Raw genomic sequence first — 17,851 nt, 5'->3', positions numbered from 1 at the left:
AATTACTCAGCTTCGGTGTCAACAACTACACTTAAAGCTTTTTCTCTAAAAGCCTTACCCACACACTTTTTATTCTACAGGTTAAACAGATCACTTCCTTCCCTGGTAAAATATAAATTCTTATCCACCTTTTTTTCATTCTGGTGACAAATTGCAAAGCCAATTCAGTACAGCAGATGGAAATTGTGCATTGCTTTATATTTTGAAGCTAAATTCTGAATATTTTTAAACAGAATTAATAAACTCTCTTTCCATTCTGCATCTCTTATCTTTCACTAATCTCTTCCTTTAGGCACAAAGCAGAAACTAGCTGATTATCTGCACCTGTAATTAAGTTTCTCTGATGTGTTTTAATGTCATAAACATGAGTGGTGATGTTTTAAAAAACCCAGTGATCCTACCGAAAGCAAATGAATTGATGAAGGGAGCGAAGAAACAACCTTAACCAGATTTTTTCAAACAAACTACTTTAAATATGAAGATTTTCTGTTTAAATAAACTAAACAGGGATTAATACTGCATACTTTAATGAAAAGAAAGTCTTAGACAAAGGCAGCTTTAAGATACTTTAGCTATGCAACCAAAGAAGAAAATGATTGTTTTGGAGATTGGAAGGAGGTTCATTAAATTTTCTATATTATTTGTTTTTCCAATATGTTTCTAATTAAAGGTAAATCATCATTTACTGACAAGAAAAGAGATACCTCACTTTGGACTGAGTAAAAAGAAAATTGTAGTTAAAAATGAAAAGGCTCAAAAGTTTGGCAAGTATAATAAAAGCCTCTCCCTAAGTGAATGTTTATTTTATAGCATAAGGTGACTAGCTGAAGAATCTAAATTTGGATTTATAAGAAATGCTTGTGTATCCCCCAAAAACTAATGTATTTAAAAGATATATTTGAAATATACCACTTTTTTATGCTGCCAATATTTCTGATGAACAATTCTACCAATTACAATTATAAAATAAATCCTAAATCTTTGAACTGAATTAACTACACGGCATCATCAGCAAAATCTCTGGCACATGAGATTAACACTATCATCGTTTCAGTTTGCAAAATATTAATCTGGTAGAGATAAGGAGAGAATTAACCATAATATTAACAATGTCCTTAACTGTTGCAAACTTGCCTGTACTTGGATTACGCAGTCTTGTAAATAAAGGTCCATGATCAGGTTTCATAGGAAGATCAGTAATAGGCTCTGAAAAGAATTTTAAAATTCATAAATTGAGAGATCTTTCCCACCCCATCATACTTCACCAACATACTTGTCTGTATTAATTGGATTTACATTTCAGATACTAGTAATTTCCCCCCTAAAGCCACACAGTATGCCCATTACATCAGAACACAAGAATGGCTATGCCAGACAAGAACAATGGCCACCTAGCCCAGTAGCCTGTCTTATGACAATGGCAAGTGCCAGTGCTTCAGAGAAAATGGAGAGAACAGGGCAATTTCCAATCATCCACCCCCCCCCCGTCATCCACTCTCAGCTTTTGGAAATTGGAGGTTTAGGGACACCAAGAGGATGCGGTTGCATCCCTAATATATTATATATATGCTAATATATCCTAATATATCTTTTTTGAGACGGGGTGACCAAAACTGCATGTAGTACTGAAGGTGTGGGTGTTCATGGATTTATTCAGTGGTGTTATGATATTTTCAGTTTTGTTTTCTATCCCTTTCCTAATAGTTCCTAACATTATGTTAGCTTTTTTGGGGGCTGGGGTGGGAGTGCGGGGGGGGAAAAGGACAGGGACTGCTGCTGCACACTCAGTGGATGTTTTCAGAGAACTAGCCACAGTGCTGTCACAATCTCTTTCTTATGCGGTAACAACTCATTTAGACATCATTGTTTTGTATGTATAGTTGGAATTATGTTTTCAAAAATGCATTACTTTGCCCTCATTAACACTGAATTTCATTTGCCATTTTGTCACAGTCACACAGTTCTAGATCCCTCTGCAACTCTTCACAGTCAGATTTGGACTTAAATATCTTAAGTAATTTTGTATCATCTGCAAATTTTGCCACCTCACCATTTACACCCTTTCCCAGATCATTTATAAGTATGTTGAACAGTAGTGGTCTCACCACAGATCCTTTGGGGACCCTCCTATTTACCTCTCTCCATTTATTCCTACCCTTTGGGTATACCTGCACTGCCATTAAAAACCCACAGCTGGCCTGTACCAGCTGACTCAGGCTCACAGGGCTTGGATTAAAGGGCTGTTTAATTGTGGTGTAGACGTTCAGGCCTGAGCCTGAACATCTACACCACAATTAAACAGCCCCTTAGCCAGAGTCCTGGGAGCTTGACTCAGCCAGCATGGGCAAGCCATGAGTGTCTAACTGCACTGTAGAGATACCCCTTGATTCCTAGCTTTTAACCAGTTACTGATCTATGACAGAACCTTCTCTCTTATCCCATGACTGCACACTCTGCTTAAGAGCCTTTGGTGAGGAACCTTGTCAAAAGCTTTCTGAAAGTCCAAGTACACTATTTCCATCACCCTTGTCCATCTTTGTTGACACTTTCAAAGAGTTCTATTAGATTGGTGAGGCAGCATTTGCCTTTATAAAACCCAACGCATTGTGTTCATCTATGTACTTGATAATTTTTTTCTGACCTACAGATTCAACCAATTTCCTGGTACTCAAGTTAGGCTTACTGGCCTGTAATTGCCAGGATCACCTCTGGGAACTTTGTTAAAAATTGGTGTCCATTAGCTACCCTCCAGTTATCTGATACAGAGGCTGAAATAAGTTATAGGTATCATATCACAGGTCGTAGTTCTGCAATTTCATATCTGAGTTTCTTCAGAACTCTTAGGTGAGTATCAACTCGTCTTGGGGGTATATTACTGTTTAATTTATCTATTTGTTCCAAAACCTCCTCTACTGACTTCTCAAGCTGTGAAAGTTACTCAGATTTGTCACCTAAAATAATGGCTTAGGTGCAAGGATGTCCCTCACATCCAATACAGTGAAGACCAATACGAAGAATTCATTTAACTTCTCCGTAATGGCCTTATCTTCCTACAGTGCTCCTTTAGCACTTCGATCGTCCAGTGGCCCCACTGACTGTTTGGTAGGCTTCTTGCTTCCAATGTACTTAAAAAAATATCTGTTGTTAGTTTTTGCGTCTTTTTCTAGTTGCTCTTCAGATTCTTTCTTGGCCTGCCTAGTTTACGCTTGAGTCACCAGAGTTTATGCTCCTTTCTATTTTCTTCACTAGGACTCGATTTCCAATTTTTGAAGGATGCCTTTTTGCCTTTAACCAGTAGCGTAGCTAGTGGGATGCATCAGAAGCAGCTGCTTCTCCTCCCCACATTTTTAAAAAGCAGCGCCTCACGGGCTCCGCTCTGAAAGGCCTGCCTGGCTTCCGCCCTGCCCCCACTGATCAGCTGTCTCCCCCAGCAGGAGGGATATAGCTGATCACGGGGCAGAAGCGGGGCCTGCCGGCCAGCACTGCCAGCAAGACGGCCGAAGGAGCCGTGGGGCAGGCAGCTGTGGCAGGTCGGCGCAGAAGCAGCTCGCTCGGACCGTGCCTGGCCTTCTTCCTCCACCCCGCAAGAGGTAGGGCCAGCGCTGAGCTGGGCTGGTGCTGCACGCGGTGAGCCCCTCCCAGGCTCTCCCGCTCCCGGGGGCAGCTCCAGCCCCCTCTGCACAGACAGCCCCGGGGACTCCAGCCCACTCCCATCCCCGGTAACCCCTCCCCAAGCTCCATACCCCATGTACCCCTCCCCAAGCTCCATACCCCATGTACCCCTCCCATGTATCCCATGCCCCTGCCTTTCCATCCCCTTCACCTCCCCTCGTATTTCTGTCCTCTGCCAGCCTCCCTGTACAGCCATGGGGGAGGCACAGCATGGCCACAGTGCGGCCAGAGGAGCCAGCCAAGAGGGGGAGGGGGCACAGCGTGGCCGGAGGAGCCAAGGGGGGCGCCTTTTTTATGTTTGCTTGCTCCCCCTGCTGTTAAAACCTGGCTACGCCACTGCCTTTAACCACTTTTTTTACTCTGCTGTTAAACCATTGTGGCATTTTTGGGGTCTCTTACTGTCTTTTATATTATAGTCGCTATTACTCAGCAATTCAGTTATAATCACCTGTTGGACCAGATTCTGTGTATCATTCAGGACTAAAACAAGAATTGGCTCTCCCTCTGTGAATTCCAGGACAAGCTGTTCCAACAAGCAGTTATTTACGATCTCTAGAAATTTCATCTGTGTCCCTTCCTGAGGTGACATATACCCAGTCAATATGAAGATAGTTGAAATCCCTCATGTCTTTGTAGCCTGTCTAATCTCCCTGAGGATTTCACAATCACTATCATCATCCTGGTCAGGGAGCTGGTAGTATATTCCTACTACTTACTATACTCTTATTGTTCAAGCATTAAATTTCTATCCATAGAGATTCTGTGGTACACTTTGATTCGTTTAAGCTGTTTACTTTATGTGACTCTAGGCTTTCTTTCACATACAATGCCACGTCCCCACCAGCATGACCTACTCTGTCATTTCTTACATTGACTAGAAGTAATTTTCATTAGAAATCAGTTATGCTTGAATATCAGGTTGGCATACAGATGGGAAGAACATTGCAAGGGTGCTGTCTTGCAGAAATGGATACCAAATCAACTTGGTCTTGAACATTAAGAAACCCTATTTATGTGGAACACATTCTTTAGTATTCTCTCTTGTATAAGAAGTCAGGGTAAGAAAGCATTACTTTTGTGGAAAGGGCATCAGATATAAGAGAAAAAGACCACATTTTGCAAGCCTTGTGAAAGGCACAGCGATCTTTACTTACAAAGGTAACTGGATTGTCTTTTTTTGAGGTTTTCAGCCCCACACTCAGTGAAAAGGATAATGTTGTTGCTAAGTCAACGGGCTTTCTTAAAAAGAAATACCAAAGCATCTTTGTTGTTTCCAGGAAAACTAAGAATTAAAATGTGTCTTTTGTCTTAAGGTCTAAGACCCATAATTGGTTAAAAAAATTGGAGAATATAAGCAAAGGCCAAACCAAAGATGCCGCAAGAGGTCTCTGGTTAAATCCTAAAGGAAGATGGTTGATTATTTGCCACAATATACAAGAATAGTTTTTATAAACTCTGTCCCAAGGAGTTTCTTTTATACGAGCAAAAAAAAACAAGTTAGAGTGTGCAAGGTCTTTTGATTAGAAATCATGCCTTTCAATTAATTCAATGGGGGAAGGGATAGCTTCCAACCTTGATATTCTATGATTCTATACTGTACCAAGATGGAGGCAGATAGACAAAACTGCTCACCCAGTAAAGGTAGGTGTATTAGCAATAGATAAACTAGACAATTGTTCATACGGCACAGCATTTAAGAATGACTATATTACAGATTCACACACATATAAAGTGCCTTTATAACCCCAACAAATGAGGTAATTAAGAGCTAAACACAATGTCTTTATGAGGCTGTTTAAATAAATGTCAAAACTGGTTTTATGCAGTATTATTGTAGCTGTGTTAGTCTCAGGATATTAGAGAGACAAGGTGGGTGAGGTCATATCTTTTATTGCAGTGGCTCTCAACCTCTCCAGACTACTGTACCTCTTTCAAGAGTCTGATTTGTCTTGCATACCCCCAAGTTTCACTGCTCTTAAAAACTACTTGCTTACAAAATCAGATATAAATACAAGTGTCACAGCACACTGTTACTGAAAAATTGCTTACTTTTTCATTTTTACCATATAATTATAAATCAACTGGAATATAAATATCACACTTACATTTCAGTATATAGTTTATATACAGTGATATAAACAAGTCATTGTCTGTATGAAATTTTAGTTGGTACTGACGTTGCTAGTGTTTCTTATGTAGCCTGTTGTAAAACTAGGCAAATATCTAGATAAGTTGATGTACCGCCTGGAAGACCTCTGTGTACCCCCAGGGATACACATACTCTAGGTTGAGAACCACTGTCTTATTGGACCAACTTCTACTGGTGAGAGAGAAAAGCTTTTGAGCTTTTTTTTATTGGCTCAAGAAAGGTATATTACCTCATCCACCTTGTCTCTCTAAAATTTGTTTTGGTATATATTATTTAAGATATAGTTTACAGTAATCTATGCAGTATTCATCAAGTAACACCAGTTTTAAAAAAATACTTTAAGATGGACATGTCATTTTCACTGAAGTCTACAAAATGGATGTCACAACTTACTCTATCCTTAAGCTGATTTAAGAGAGGCTATAAAGGCTTTGAAAATGTGCAGCTCAGCAGGTACACTAAAGTGTAATCCCAGAACCCTTATTTTCTATCCTCATGCATTCTCTCACATGAAAGCCTCTCCCACTTTAACACAGGCCAAGTCTAAAATAATACCAGAACAAACAATTAACGCTTTTTAAAAGTGTCCAGACTTCTTTCACATTTAACAAAAACACTCAGGTCATCTGATGACTTTCACTTGCCCGACTCATTCCTAAAATCTTGGGGGAAACCTTATAATATTTCCAGGAGGTTAGACATAAACCAAATTCCATATATATAATGGTTATTGTTATATGAATAAATTGGAAAGGAACATAAAACCCCACCCAGCTACATGAAGCAATTATGGATGACCCAAAAATCTATTTTTATAAGCAAATTTTAAAATGAGTACTCTGTTTAACAGACTGGTATCAAAGGATATGGAATTCTCAGGGAAAAAGATGCCATTAAGGTTGGCATTAAAAGCACATTGAGGGCTTTTTTTCAAAAAGAAAGGCTCATTAAAAGATCTCAAAATACCAAGTTAAGATTTCATTTAAAAACAGATATTAAAACATATGGATTTATCTAGTTTAAAGTCATCTGCATAATTATATTTTCTTCCATTCCCTGCAGTACTGCAGGCCCATGCAGCATCTGCACATTGTTTATAACATGGGAACATTTTGATGAAGTCCTTTTGATAGATACTTTAATAAAGGCTTTAAATAGAGTGATAGAGATACTAATACTGCAGATATTTTAGATCTAATAATCTCACTTCATTTGTGTACCTCATGGAGTCAAGGAACTCTGAAATACATGGCTTCAGTTCAGTACCAATGACTCTATGGTACATAAGTGTGATGCCCTATCACTCTGTACCTGGGCTTATAAGTAATACAGACTTTTTAGAAGGGCTGAATAAGATTATATACGATTTATGACACTTTACATGATCCAAGAGTTTTATAAAGTTTAATTAGTTCCAATCAACAAAGGAATAAACTCAGTTACACAGAGGATAAGTGACTTGGCAGAGGTCAGAAAGTCAGTCAAGTATCAGAGACAGGACTATAAACTTGATTTCTTGACTCCCAGTCCCATATTGCATTTTCACAAAAACCCTCAACTACTTCAGCAAACAGGCTCTTTTGCAGAGACACACATTCTGCAGGAGCATCCATTGCATTTTCTTTGAAAATTTTGCCTTGCATTCGATTTCTCAACTATGTTCAAACACCAGAGTGTTGGAGAGCTTACATTTCTGGCTTTTTTCATAACAAGTCTATAATACTATCTTCAAAAATTGAGTGAGGACTTCTCCAATGTTTACTGTCAATGCTCTAATGGTTATCAGTCTGGCAATCGCTGATACACTGATTGGTGCTCTCCAGCAAAGGGCTAAATTCAGAAGTGATGTTTAAGGTGGTACGAGGTGGACTCCTCAAACTTACACCACCTTGTGCACCACCTGCAAATTGTAAGGTGCACAGGCAAACACGAGTTATCTTGAGTGAAAGTTCAGATAGAAACAACTACCAGATGGTTTGGTTAGTCTTTTGCCCCTATTCCCAAGTGGAATGACTGATTTTGCATATCAGGACCGCTACAGCCCTCCTCTGGCTTCACCCTGTTCAGACATAATTAACCTCTTTTAGAGCAACTTACAAGGAAGTTAGACTTGTCTACAGAGAAATAGCACTAATTCAGCAATTGGTGTAGCTGTACCCATGTTGAACCTTAGGTGTACATAAGGGCATGCCGGAGTTTGCACCCACTGAAGTAAACCCTCATTAGCCCAAGCAAGGTTAAATCCTGACTAGCGTCACTGAAGCAAACCCCAGCTTCCTCTTGTCTACACTTAAGGGTTAACATTGGTGCAAGTACATCAACTGCTGAATCAGCACTATTCCTGAGTGCAGATAATGCCTAAATTGGTGTAATTTGCTCACTCTGGAGCCAGAATATAGGAAACAGAAGTAGGGGAGGGTCTCATATCTCTTTTTGGTTACTTTACTTGTAACACTCCTCTCTTCTGGCCCCACAGCTTATGAATTACATCAAAGTAGTCTTCCAATACTTAGTGGGCCATATTCAGGGATGACATATTAGAAGGGGTGCAAATTACCTGTTGGTAAAAGGTCTTAAGTGTAAGGGTATCTAAGCTGGTGTAATGTACACATTGCAGGAAGCAGAGGTAAATTATGCCAACAAAGCCTCTCTCTATAAACTCACCACTGAATTTGACCTGGACACTCAATCCACTAACTTTTTAAGGTGACTTTAATATTAACATATATTCTGCTGTGTTTGTATGTAAAATGTACAAAGTTCTATTTCATCTTTTTTAAACCTACTTGTTCAGGGAATGTTGTTGAAGAGACAGATAAATATAAAAGGCCAAATGTCTCACTGAATTTCAAATTCTAAGCAATTCCTGGATCCTGTTTTATAATAGTCTACCACTGTGTTTTGCTCTATGTCAGATGCACAAATTAGGTTAAACATCTTTTATTTTAGATTAAACAGAAATGAACAAAAACAAAAGTTTTAAAAGGCAGGGTCTTAACATGTTGCTCCTGGGGGAATTCTGTGTCACTGCACAATGCAGAATTTTGCAGAAATGAACGCTGTCTCCGCAGAATTTCCTTTCCCCCACAGAAATGGGCAGTAGTGCTGCTAGCTGCCACTAGGAACCACTGGACTCAGCAGAGCTTGCACACAGAAGACACTTCTGGGGGGAGGGAGAGTGAGCTAGAGGGTTCCTGGAAGCTGCAGTTCCCAGCATTCCCTGAGGGAATGAGAGGGCAGCATGCAGGAAACTGTGCAAGCCTGGGACCAAACATCAGGCTGTTTCTCCCTCTGGATCCCTGGGCTCTGGGGGGGAAGGGTGTCTGGGCATGGGGGGGCCCCACAGCTGAACTTGGGGAGGGGAGATGGGTATCTGGGCCGGGGGGGCGATGGGGTGCAGGTATCTGGGCTGGGGAGGCTTTGCAGTTGGGCTCTGGGAAGGAGGTGGTTTGGGTATATTGGCTGGCGGGGGGCAAAGGTGGGCTCAGGAGTGAGGGATTGTGGGTGTCTGGCCCCCCAGCCGGGATCTGGAGGGGGGAAGGTAAAGGGGGCAGAGAAACAGGAACTGGGTTGTTATAGGGGTTTCTTTAACTCTCTACTCTCGGGGGAATTTTTGTGTGTGTCTGTATAGTTACAGACATACTTGCTGATAGGTATTTTGAAATTACCAAAATAACTGGAACTGGCATGATTATGTAGTGTTATTTTGACAAATAAAATTTGCAGAATTTTGCAGAATTTTAAAATATTGTGCACAAAATTTTTTAAGTTTTGGAACAGAATCCCCCAGGAGTAATGATATATAAAAGAATAAATATAATTTGTCTATGTAAGTTGTTAATACATATTACATTTTACATCCTATGTGTCCTAGAGCTTATTTTAATATGACTACTTTTACAATATGATCCAGAGTTTTCAAGCTGGTCACTCTCTCTTATTCCTTGGGCTCATGTGAAAGCCTCACATATTCAGTTATGTTTGCTGATGCCCTATGGCGGGGAGGCCAACCTGTGGCTCCAGGGCCACATGCGGCTCTTCAGAAGTTAATATGTGGCTCCTTGTATAGGCACCGACTCTGGGGCTGGAGCTACAGGCGCCAACTTTCCAGTGTGCTGGGGGGTGCTCACTGCTCAACCATGGCTCTGCCACGGACCCTGCCCCAACCCCACCCTCTCCCCTGAGCCTGCAGTGCCCTCGCTCCTCCCTCCCCCAAGCCTCTTGCATGCCATGAAACAGATGATTGGGAGGTGCTGGGAGGGAGGGAAAGGTGCTGATTGGCAGGGCTGCTGGTGGGTGGGAGATGCTGGGAGCGGGTGGGGGGAGCTGCTAGGGGGCTGCAGACATATTACTGTGGCTCTTTGGCCATGTACATTGGTAAATTCTGGCTCCTTCTCAGACTCAGGTTGGTCACCCCGCCCCATGGGTTGGTAGCACTGTTTCAATCTGATAATCTGGTAAACAACATTTGCTCAGAAAACATGCCAAGTATCCTGCAGATGAAAAAGTAAAGCCACAACATAACTGTTCCTTTCATTATTAAACAATGAAAACAGGCTTTTTCTCTGCTTTGATTAGTTTAACTGAAGCCTTAGAAATTGCACCACTCGGCCTTCCAATTTAACTATTTGGCATTCCACTGATTTCTGTTGCAAGTACGGACAGTATCTTGCCCTTTCCAATGCTGCATCACAGTGATCAGCCAGGGGAAAGCATGTCACCATTAACTGCAGTGCAAAAGTTTCAGATTAAGATTTACTATCAGTCTGAATAGTTGCATTTGATGAAGTGGGTTCCAGCCCATGAATGCTTATGCCCCAAATAAATTTGTTAGTCTCTAAGATGCCACAAGGACTCCTCGTTGTTTTATCAGTCTGAATGGTGAGTCAGGAGATGGATAATGGAATAACAGCTTTTTATGTCTAGCTGGTTTCAATCCAGGCCATGTCTACACTACCCGCCGGATCAGTGGGTAGTAATCGCTCTACTGGGGATCAATTTATTGTGTCTCATCTAGATGCCATAAATCGATCCCCGAATCAACGCCCATACTCCACCTCGGCAGGAGGAGTAAGCGGAGTCGACGGGGGAGCCGCAGTGGTTAGCTTGCCGCCGTAAGGAAGGTGAGGTAAGTCAAACTAAGATACTTTGACTTCAGCTACACAAATAGCATAGCTGAAATTGCGTAACTTAGATTGATCCCCCTCTGTGTAGACCAGCCCTCAATCTGCCATTAGCAACTAGAAATCATACGAAGGCTGTTCAATGGTCTCTGTGACATTAATGCAATACTAAATTCTGGGTACAATGGGACTAGTCACATGAGAAAAGTGTGTGTGGTTAAGTGTTTGCAGGGTCAGGCCCTAACTTTGTAGCACTATATTTCACACAGTTTTCAGTATAGCAAGCTGCTGCCATGCTGCTTAGGGCTTGGCAGATATCAAGATACACATGATTTAGGTAGAGTTTCCGTTTTATTTCTGAATACTTGCTGACAAGTCCCCTATTTTCAGTTTCCCTTCTCTGTTTGGATTGATTCCAAGACATCTGTTTCTTTGCAGAATTAGCCCATCATCTCCATTAACGTTAAAAAAGGCACAATCAAAGCAAGATGAACTATTCATGTCCAGGTGAAAATAATGCTACTGAATATATAGGGTGGTACATGATATCAACACCTATGTGAGCTATTCTAATGCTAAGATTACTCATGTGAGCAGCCACAGGTGTGCCTTAGTGTTTGTAGGATGGGATCCTTTGGATGTACCTACTTTCCAAGAAGAAAAAGTAACAAACAGCTCTTTTGTGCTTCTTGTTGTAACAGTAAAACAAATCTTTTCTCTCCATAAGTTTCCCTGCATAAGATCAGAAATGTGTTACTTACCTACCCCACAAAGGAGTTGCAAGAATTAGGGAGACAAGATAGAGATTCCACAATTAAGGACCAGATCCTGTAAATAATTATTCATCTGAGTAACCCTTACCCACATAAGTAGTCATGGAACTATTATGAGTAAGGACTACTCACATGAGCAAGAGTTATCATGATCAGGCCCTAACATTGTAACTAGCTTTTGTTATAAGCCCCATTTTGCCCACTTAACTTCCTCAAAAACAAGACTATGATGTTGGAAATTTGCAAAGCAAAGTCAAATTTTGCAAGTATCGCCATAAGAGAATTTTACAGAAATTAGACAAAACACTTCTGAAATATGGGACTTCAAAAAGTGACATTCAACTTTCTGTAATTTATCAAAAACACTTTATCAAAAAACATTAAATGTATTATATTCAGTGGTCTTCAATTAGACCTCAACTATTAGACCAATTAGACCTAGGACTATTTCTGATTATGTCAGCAGCAAAACCTTGGAGCTATTTGCTATGGACTTTTGAAACTCAATATGTGCTTGCAGGTACTATTGAATTTAATAAACTTTCCTGTACATTTGATGAACTTTATAAACTTTGCTAGAGCTGTGCTGGCAAAGTTGGCAGCTTTGCCAATGCAGCTGTTCCCACACCAGGAGCACTCTGCTGGTATATTATACCTAAACTATACCAGTAAAGCCCCCCAGTGTACACATAGCCTCTGTAAGGAAACCTGTTTGAGTTTGTGGAAGTTACAAGCTCTGGATCCAATCCTGAAAATGCTGATGTGAGAGATTAACATCTTGCACAGAACTGACTGCTCACATGCATGAAGTTAAGTGTGTTAAAATTAATAGGACAGAGGTATTTGTGGGCAAAGCCAACTGTTTGAATACAGTACTTAACTCTAAACTGAAGTTTACATAGATGTCAAAGTAAGAAGTATCAGAGGGGGAGCCGTGTTAGTCTGGATCTGTAAAAAGCAACAAAGAGTCCTGTGGCACCTTATAGACTAACAGACGTATTTGAGTATAAGCTTTCGTGGGTGAATTCATGTCTGTTAGTCTATAAGGTGCCACAGGACTCTTTGTTGCTTTTTAAAGTGGAAGTGAATCCCCATCCTACACTGGAATTCGGGAAATCTGGGTTCTATTCCTGGTTCTGCCACCAGCCTGGTAGGTGGCCTCACTTCACCTCGCACTGTACCTCAGTCTTCCCATCTATAAAATGAGGAGAATGATACTGACATCCCTTGTAAACTGCTTTGAGATCTGCAGATGAAATGCATGATGTAAGAGCTAGTAGTTATTATTAGGGCTGTCAAGCGATTAAAAAAATTAATTGTGATTAATTGCATTGTTAAACAACAATAGAATATACTTTATTTTAAATATTTTTAGATGTTTACTACATTTTCAAATACACATCTACCCTAATATAACGCTGTCCTCGGGAGCCAAAAAATCTTGCCGCATTATAGGTGAAACCGTGTTATATTGAACTTGCTTTGATCTGCTGGAGTGCGCAGCCCCGTCCCCAGAGCACTGCCTTTCCACATTATATCCGAATTCATGTTATATCGGGTCGTGTTATATCGGAGTAGAGGTGTATATTAATTTCTATTACAACACAGAATACAAAGCATACAGTGCTCACATTATATTTATTTTTATTACAAATATTTGTACCGTAAAAAACAGAAGAAATAGTATTTTTCAATTCACTTCATACAAGTATTGTAGTGCAATCTCTTTACCATGAAAGTTGAACTTACAATGTAGAATTATGTAAAAAAAAAGAACTGCATTTAAAAATAAAACAATGTAAACTTTAGAGTCTACAAGTCCACTCAGTCCTACTTCTTGGTCAGCCAATCACTCAGGCAAACAAGTTTGTTTACATTTGTAGACAATAATGCTGCCTGCTTCTTGTTTACAGTGTCACCTGAAAGTGAGAACAAGCATTCGCATGGCACTGTTGTAGCCAGCACTGCAAGATATTTATGTGCAAGATGCGCTAAAAATTCATAGGTCCCTTCATGCTTCAAGCACCATTCCAGAGGACATGGTTCCATGCTGATGACGGGTTCTACTTGATAATGATCCAAAGCAGTGCAGACTGACATGTTTATTTTCTTCATTTGAGTCAGATGATATCAGCAGAAGACTGATTTTCTTTTTTGGTGGTTTGGGTTCTGTAATTTCTGCATCAGAATGTTGCTCTTTTAAGACTTATAAAAGCATGCTCTACATCTCTTCCCTCTTAGATTTTGGATGGCACTTCAGATTCTTAAACCTTGGGTTGAGTGCTGTAGCAATTTTTAGAAATCTCACATTGGTACCTTCTTTGCGTTTTGTCAAATGTGCTGCGAAAGTGGCCTTAAAACAAACATGTGCTGGGTCATCATCTGAGACTGCTATAACATGAAACATATGCAGAATGCAAATAAAACAAGGCAGGCAGTATACAATTCTCCCCCCAAAGAGTACAGTCACAAATTTAATTGATGCATTATTTTTTTAATGAGCATCATCGACATGTCCTCTGGAATGGTGGCCAAAGCAAGGAAGGGGCATATGAATATTTAGCATATCTGGCATGTAAATACCTTGCAACGCTGGCTACAAAAGTGCCATGCAAATGCCTGTTCTCACTTTCAGGTGACATTGTAAATAAGAAGCAGGCAGCAGTATCTCCTGTCAATGTAAACAACCGTGTTTGTCTTGGCGATTGGCAGAATAAGAAGTAGGACTGAATGGACTTGTAGGTTTTAAAGTTTTACAGTTTTGTTTTTGAGTGCAGTTATGTAACCAAAAAAAATCTGCATTTGTAAGTTACACTTTCAGGATCAAGAGATTGCACTTTAGTACTTGTATGACATGAACTGAAATATACTATTTCTTGTATCATTTTTACAGTGCATATTTTTGTAATAATAATAAAATAATAATAATATAAAGTGAGCACTGTGCATTCTGTGTTGTAACTGAAATCAATATTGAAAATGTAGAAAAACATCCAAAAATATCCAGTAAATTTCTATTGGTGTCAGATCCAAGAGTGTAGAAGAGAAAAGATAACAATGGAGCCAGGAAGGAATCAGCAAATCCAGAAGAAAATAGGGTTGAGAAATGCATCTTTTCTCAGTTTTCTACAGTTTGTACACATTCTCTCTCACTCAGCCACCTTCATTTAAAAAATTACCAATTTTTTGTTTGGAGATTACTGAAGGTAAGAATCAAATGATATTTTTAATCCAGACACTGCAAAAAATTAGCAGTAATGCAATTTTACATTTACAAAACACACTGAATGACAGTTGTGGAGAGGAGGGAAATACAGGCCAGAGAGGATTTCAGTTTTTAAAGGCCCTCATCTGAAACATTCTTCCACCAGACACAGGGAATTCTGTTTATTATCCTATAAGGATGAAGGGTTGAGTAGATCCTACCAGGTTTAGAACTTTGTGTTTCAGACAGGTCTAAGTGTTTCAAACCTGATGTTTATGTCTCTATGCCATTCCCTTCAGAAAACAGAATAAACTGTTAAGTAGGTGATGCTCCTTCAGTAGAGATCGTCAAAAACAGGTGAGATCAAGCACCTGTGGGAGTACTCTAGAAATAACATTTTGCACTTGTACAGCACCCTCTCTCCAAGGATCTCACAGCAGTTTACTAGTTCTAATGAGTTAAACCCTGTGACATCCTAGTGATGTAGGAAAATATTGAGTCCAGACTGAAAAGCAGAATGGTAAACTCTGTAAACTTTGCTTAAGGTTACACACAGGAAACTCTAGTAGATGATCCAGCTACTTAGCAGGATAGAGGTTGGCTGGATATACAAAGAGGTCTTGACTAGGGTGCAAGTCAGCCAAAGAAATCTAAGCATTTGATAAGGGAAGAGCTCTCTCTCCTCCTGCAACATCAGTAGCATTTGAGATGCATCTAGCTCACTCATGAGCAGGAAGGGGCAGCAGATATAGACCATCAAATCCTGCCTTAAATACACCTCCTGCAGCTGCCCCCTTGACTGTAATACAGCTGCAAAGAATTTAACCTACAATGAGTAGCCCCTCAGCTCCCGCTAGATACTGCTACCTGGGGCTGGACGGGGCACAAGGGGAGCCTGGGTGGACCAAGGGGATCAAATCACACTGCACCGAGGTCGTGCCCCTCCTGGCCGAGATGGGGCACAGGGCTCCAGTCTCCCCAGGGGCGCTGGTGGGCGGATGGGACATGGGGCACTGAGGGAGGTACAATGTCCCCGGGGGGCGCTGGTGGGAGACGGGGCACAGGGCTCCAGCTGCTCCGCGGGGCCCGGGAGGGGGGTTACCTGGTGCAACCAGCACCCACTGGTCGGGCTGCGAGTCCGCCGGGCGCCGCCGCCCACTACTCAGTCATGGTCTGGGACCCTCTCCGCGGCCCGCGCCATCTGTCTGGAAGCTGCCCGCTCCGCCTTCCCCTCGGGGCTTCTCGGCCTTCGCCCCGCAGGGCCCTGGGGCCCCGCATAACAGCGTTCGGCCGCGCGGCCGGGGGCCGAGGGCGGGCGCCGGGTGGCGGGGAGACGCGTGCGCAGCGGCGCTCCCGCCAACGCTGCCCCAGGCCCGGCGAAGGCCCGAGAGCCCGGGGGGAAGCAGGGGCCGCGCGAGCTGCAGGCGGCGGTCACGGGGGACCCCAGTAGCTCGCGCGGCAGCCAGGGAACCCCTGGCTGGAGTTTGCCGCGCACCCCCACAGCAGCGCCGCCAAATGGTACGAGCCCAGGAGGGGCGGGAGCGGAGTCGGATACGCTGCGGCGCCTCGCGCTCGCCCCCTCCCTCTGCGCGCGGGGCTGATTCCCCGCCCCTGAGCCTTCCCCCGGTGTGAGGCACTGCCGTGCGCCGCCGTCAGCTGAGGGGTGGACCCCTCCCCCGCCCCTCTCATCACACACCCTCCTACCTCGCCCACTAACCCCCCAGTCCGGAGGGACGAACAGCGGGAAACGCCGTCTAGCGTTAAATTCCCCGCCAGAGCCTGCACATGGGAGCGCTGAGGTTCTCCGCACCGCTCATTCCGCCGTGCACAGGACTCCTGACGGGCATTGCAGCGGCGCCAGTCCTGGAGCAGGGCCCAGACTCAACACACAGCCGATCCCGACCCCAAAGAGCCGATCCATGCTACTGTTTATAGCATCTGTTAAGGCGGACATGAAATAGCAGCGCACATTGTTTGTCATCATACAACGTTATACAAAAACACACCCAACAACCAAACAGCAGCAGCACAGGACAAACAACGGCCAGGACATTCCAAATGGCTACGTTCATGTTACAGAAAATAATTTCCTGATGTTTGGCTATATACATTGATACCCTTAAAATTATGTTAATCTACGTTCATTTTAATTTTCCTTTTTTTTTTTTTTGACCAAAGGAGGAATAGGGACATAGGAAAACCCAAGGACCATATTATGGGATCTGCTATAAGCAGAAATCACGGGAAAGTTCTGCATCTTAAGTGATGGCTTGATATGGTTCCACAATTATTCTTTTTAGGCCTTTACAAACTACCCATGCTACCAAATTTGCAAAATTCATCAGCAGAATTTATAAACCCCGCTGTTTGTGTTTGCCCTGATTATAAAATCCACTGGAGCTGGCTGTGTTTGTAGTCTCTATCAGAGCATCTATATTTCAAATAGAAGTGATTACTATGTTGAAACCTGTCTACAGAGAAAGTTTTTCATATGGAAAATATTCTCTATAAATACTGACAACAATAATAACTTGGGCCTTGATCCTGCAAAGACTTAAGCCATGTGCTCAAGAATATCTAAAGAAACCTTATATTCCAGTTTTACGAAAGCAGACATGATTTTTTGTATGATGTTGTACAGACCCAGGACCTTCTTTTGGGGCACTTGAAATGTCCTGGTTTTTTCATTTCATCAATGAACATGCTCATTTTTAAAACGTGTTTCTATCAGAGGTAGAATTTGTTCTGTTTACCAGCAATAGTTTAATGGAAAGCATTCTGTGTGATGCATAGTGTTTGGAGAGAAAAGTGGAATGAGTGTAAATCCTGTCAAGGCTGTTATTTTGCTCAAAGTGAATGTTAACACTTATTAAATATTTCATGATAAATTTATTCCCAACACTAAATTACTGCAAGAACTCCTCTGCTC

The 17,851-nt window shown here is 41.8% G+C and overlaps 1 protein-coding gene across 3 annotated transcripts in view; it reads right to left on the bottom strand.

Moving 5' to 3' along the window:
- The window catches only part of RNASEH2B (ribonuclease H2 subunit B), a 58,530-nt gene extending 42,426 nt beyond the window's left edge, over positions 1 to 16,104 (bottom strand). For all 3 annotated transcript variants that reach the window (XM_075061605.1, XM_032766058.2, XM_075061604.1), the window contains exons 1-2: positions 16,025 to 16,104; positions 1,135 to 1,206 (exon numbers count right to left, since the gene is read on the bottom strand). In XM_075061605.1, the coding sequence (XP_074917706.1) occupies positions 1,135 to 1,186 (52 nt within the window). In that variant the 5' untranslated portion in view covers positions 1,187 to 1,206; positions 16,025 to 16,104. The remainder of the gene's footprint in view (positions 1 to 1,134; positions 1,207 to 16,024) is intronic.
- Between the last annotated feature and the right edge of the window lie 1,747 nt (positions 16,105 to 17,851).

This window comes from Chelonoidis abingdonii, chromosome 1 (assembly GCF_003597395.2).
Source record: "Chelonoidis abingdonii isolate Lonesome George chromosome 1, CheloAbing_2.0, whole genome shotgun sequence".
Taxonomy (NCBI): Eukaryota; Metazoa; Chordata; order Testudines; family Testudinidae; genus Chelonoidis; species Chelonoidis abingdonii.
The sequence above is the reverse complement of the archived record's forward strand: the minus strand, read 5'-3'. Positions and strand labels throughout refer to the sequence as shown.